The sequence below is a fragment of the Arachis ipaensis genome, chromosome B4, assembly GCF_059453495.1.
Source record: "Arachis ipaensis isolate K30076 ecotype BB chromosome B4, ASM5945349v1, whole genome shotgun sequence".
In the NCBI taxonomy this organism is placed as follows: domain Eukaryota; kingdom Viridiplantae; phylum Streptophyta; class Magnoliopsida; order Fabales; family Fabaceae; genus Arachis; species Arachis ipaensis.
Window position 1 is genome coordinate 124,400,099 of NC_142439.1, and position 2,351 is coordinate 124,402,449.

Sequence of the window (2,351 nt, forward strand, 5' to 3'; positions counted from 1 at the left end):
GAACCTACTTAAAAAATTAAAAAGACTGATAAATTAACGTAATATTATTTTTATTTATTCACATGTCAAACTATTTTTTATTTATTCAGTCAAAAAAGTTATCTATTAAAAGTATTTAAAACATAATAAATAATAATATTTAAACACATTTTGAGTGAAATACATCAGTCAGAGCTTGAGGCGCAATTAAAGCGCTTCAGGAGACAGAAAAACAAATTAATTATCAGTCAGAGCTTGAGGCGCAAGTAAAGTGCTTGAGGAGAAAGAAAAACAAATTAATCAGAAAATACTAATTGCGATATATAGTTGGGGGCAACACCAACACCAAAATCTACTGAAAAATCACAACTAACTAAAATCCTAATTCCTCATTTGCCTACCTATCAACTTTACAAATCGCAATGGACTACCAATCCATTAATGCAGGGCCTGTGAAGAAATTAAACTGGTTGGATCTTCCACATGACCTGACTTTGATGATCATTGGAAAACTTACGACATTTGAGATCTTAACCAGTACTCAGTTCGTGTGCCCCAAATGGCAACGCATCTGCATGGATCCGCTCTTGTGGCGCACCATCAACATGTGCGATATTGGGATTCGTAATTCGGTGGACTATAAACTGGAGAAGATGTGCCGCCATGCAATCGATCGTAGCTGTGGTCAGTTGATAGATATAAGTATTGAGTACTTTGGTACCGATGATCTCCTCAAATATATAATTGACTCGTAAGTTCAAAATTTTTTATTTTTATTTGTATAGAATTACCTTTTAACATTTATTGGCATATAATTTTTAATGTGATGTTTGTATTGCCATATTATAATAATCTATATTTAAGTTGAAGAATTTAAGTTGAATTAGAATTGTTAAAAATTGTTAAAACCTTCACGAATTACAAAATTGGTCACACATGTTTGAAGTGTTATCACTGGAGAGGATCCACTCCCTAATCTCATGAGGTCACCTTTTTATTATTTTGTTGCAGTGTCAGTCTTATTACACAACTTTTATGTTTCTTGATTATTAAGATAGTAATTAGAATTCATACATACATAAAGAAGAAAAAAAATATTATTTATATATTAAAATTAACTATTAAAATCAGTCACTATATATTTATGTATAAATATATATATGTAATTTAATTTATTTTTAGTGTGTATTTTTGTATTTTAATATGTATTTCATATTAGTAATTAATTTTAGTATACAGTACACACCTAATATGAATGATAAAAAATAGTATATTTATTGTTATTTTTCTAAAAGAAGTTCAAATATTAACAGAGAGTGCAAACATGTATTATTTTGTGTTTTGTTTCTCTATTATGATTATGGTGTATTGTTATTGAGTTGTCTGAACAAGTGACTTGAACAAATTAATTGTGGATTTAAAAACTAACAGTTTGTATGATAATTTCAAAAAGGGGATGTCATAAATTGCGACACTTGCGACTTGTTCAATGCTTCTATGGAATTTCAGACAAAGGATTATGTGAGATTGCTGAAAAACTTCCATTGTTGGAGGAACTTGATATTACTCTTTGTTCCCGTGTCTCTAGTATTGCTTTAGAAGCAATTGGCCGAGGTTGTCCTCTTCTGAAATCATTCAAGTATAATGACAATAGTGGCGGTAACGAAGAAGCATTGGCTATTGCACAAAATATGTCCAACTTATTCCATCTCCAACTTGTTAGCAATTACTTCGACAATAGTGGCTTGAGCGCCATTCTTGATGGTTGCCCTCATCTTGAATCTCTAGATTTACGCTTGTGTCACGATGTTGAGTTGGAGGGGGAATTGAGGACAAGATGTGATGAACAATTAAAAGATTTGAGGGATCCGGATGCACCTCTTGATGACTTTCAATTTAAGGGACTATGCTTTGAAATTGCATACGATGATGCAGTATTTGACTATCTAAACGAGAAGCAAGTTCAAGAACAAGAATACTCTGAGATCGCATCCGATGATACAATATATGAGTATAAAAAAAGAGAAGCTGAGAGAGTTGAGAAAGAAAATTTGGATGAAGCAGATTGGGAGGAGATATATGCTATATGGGAAAGTATAAAAAATCCAAGATTATGGTATAAAAGATTAATTCGAGGATCAAGTAGAGGAAAGAAGAATAATACAAAATCCAAAGAGAAGAAGAAACGTAGAAAAAAAGAATGCAGAATTAATAACCAAAAAAGAATATATTATGAAATGGAAGATGCACATGAACTATTGCAGTCTAATGTTTTCTGTTTTTAAATTATAATTTTCTATATAGGTAATGTTTATTTTATTAGTTTGATTTCATCTCTCGTGAGAAATAAAGCATTATTTGAAGTTCTTGGA

At 31.0% G+C, this 2,351-nt stretch overlaps 1 protein-coding gene across 1 annotated transcript; it reads left to right on the top strand.

Annotated features, from left to right (window-relative positions):
• Positions 1-337: 337 nt before the first annotated feature.
• Positions 338-2,351, top strand: LOC110271199 (F-box protein SKIP19-like). The gene is made up of 2 exons (XM_021121573.2): positions 338-730; positions 1,433-2,351. The coding sequence occupies exons 1-2, from the start codon at positions 402-404 to the stop codon at positions 2,262-2,264; spliced, it is 1,161 nt and encodes a 386-aa protein (XP_020977232.1). The 5' UTR covers positions 338-401; the 3' UTR covers positions 2,265-2,351.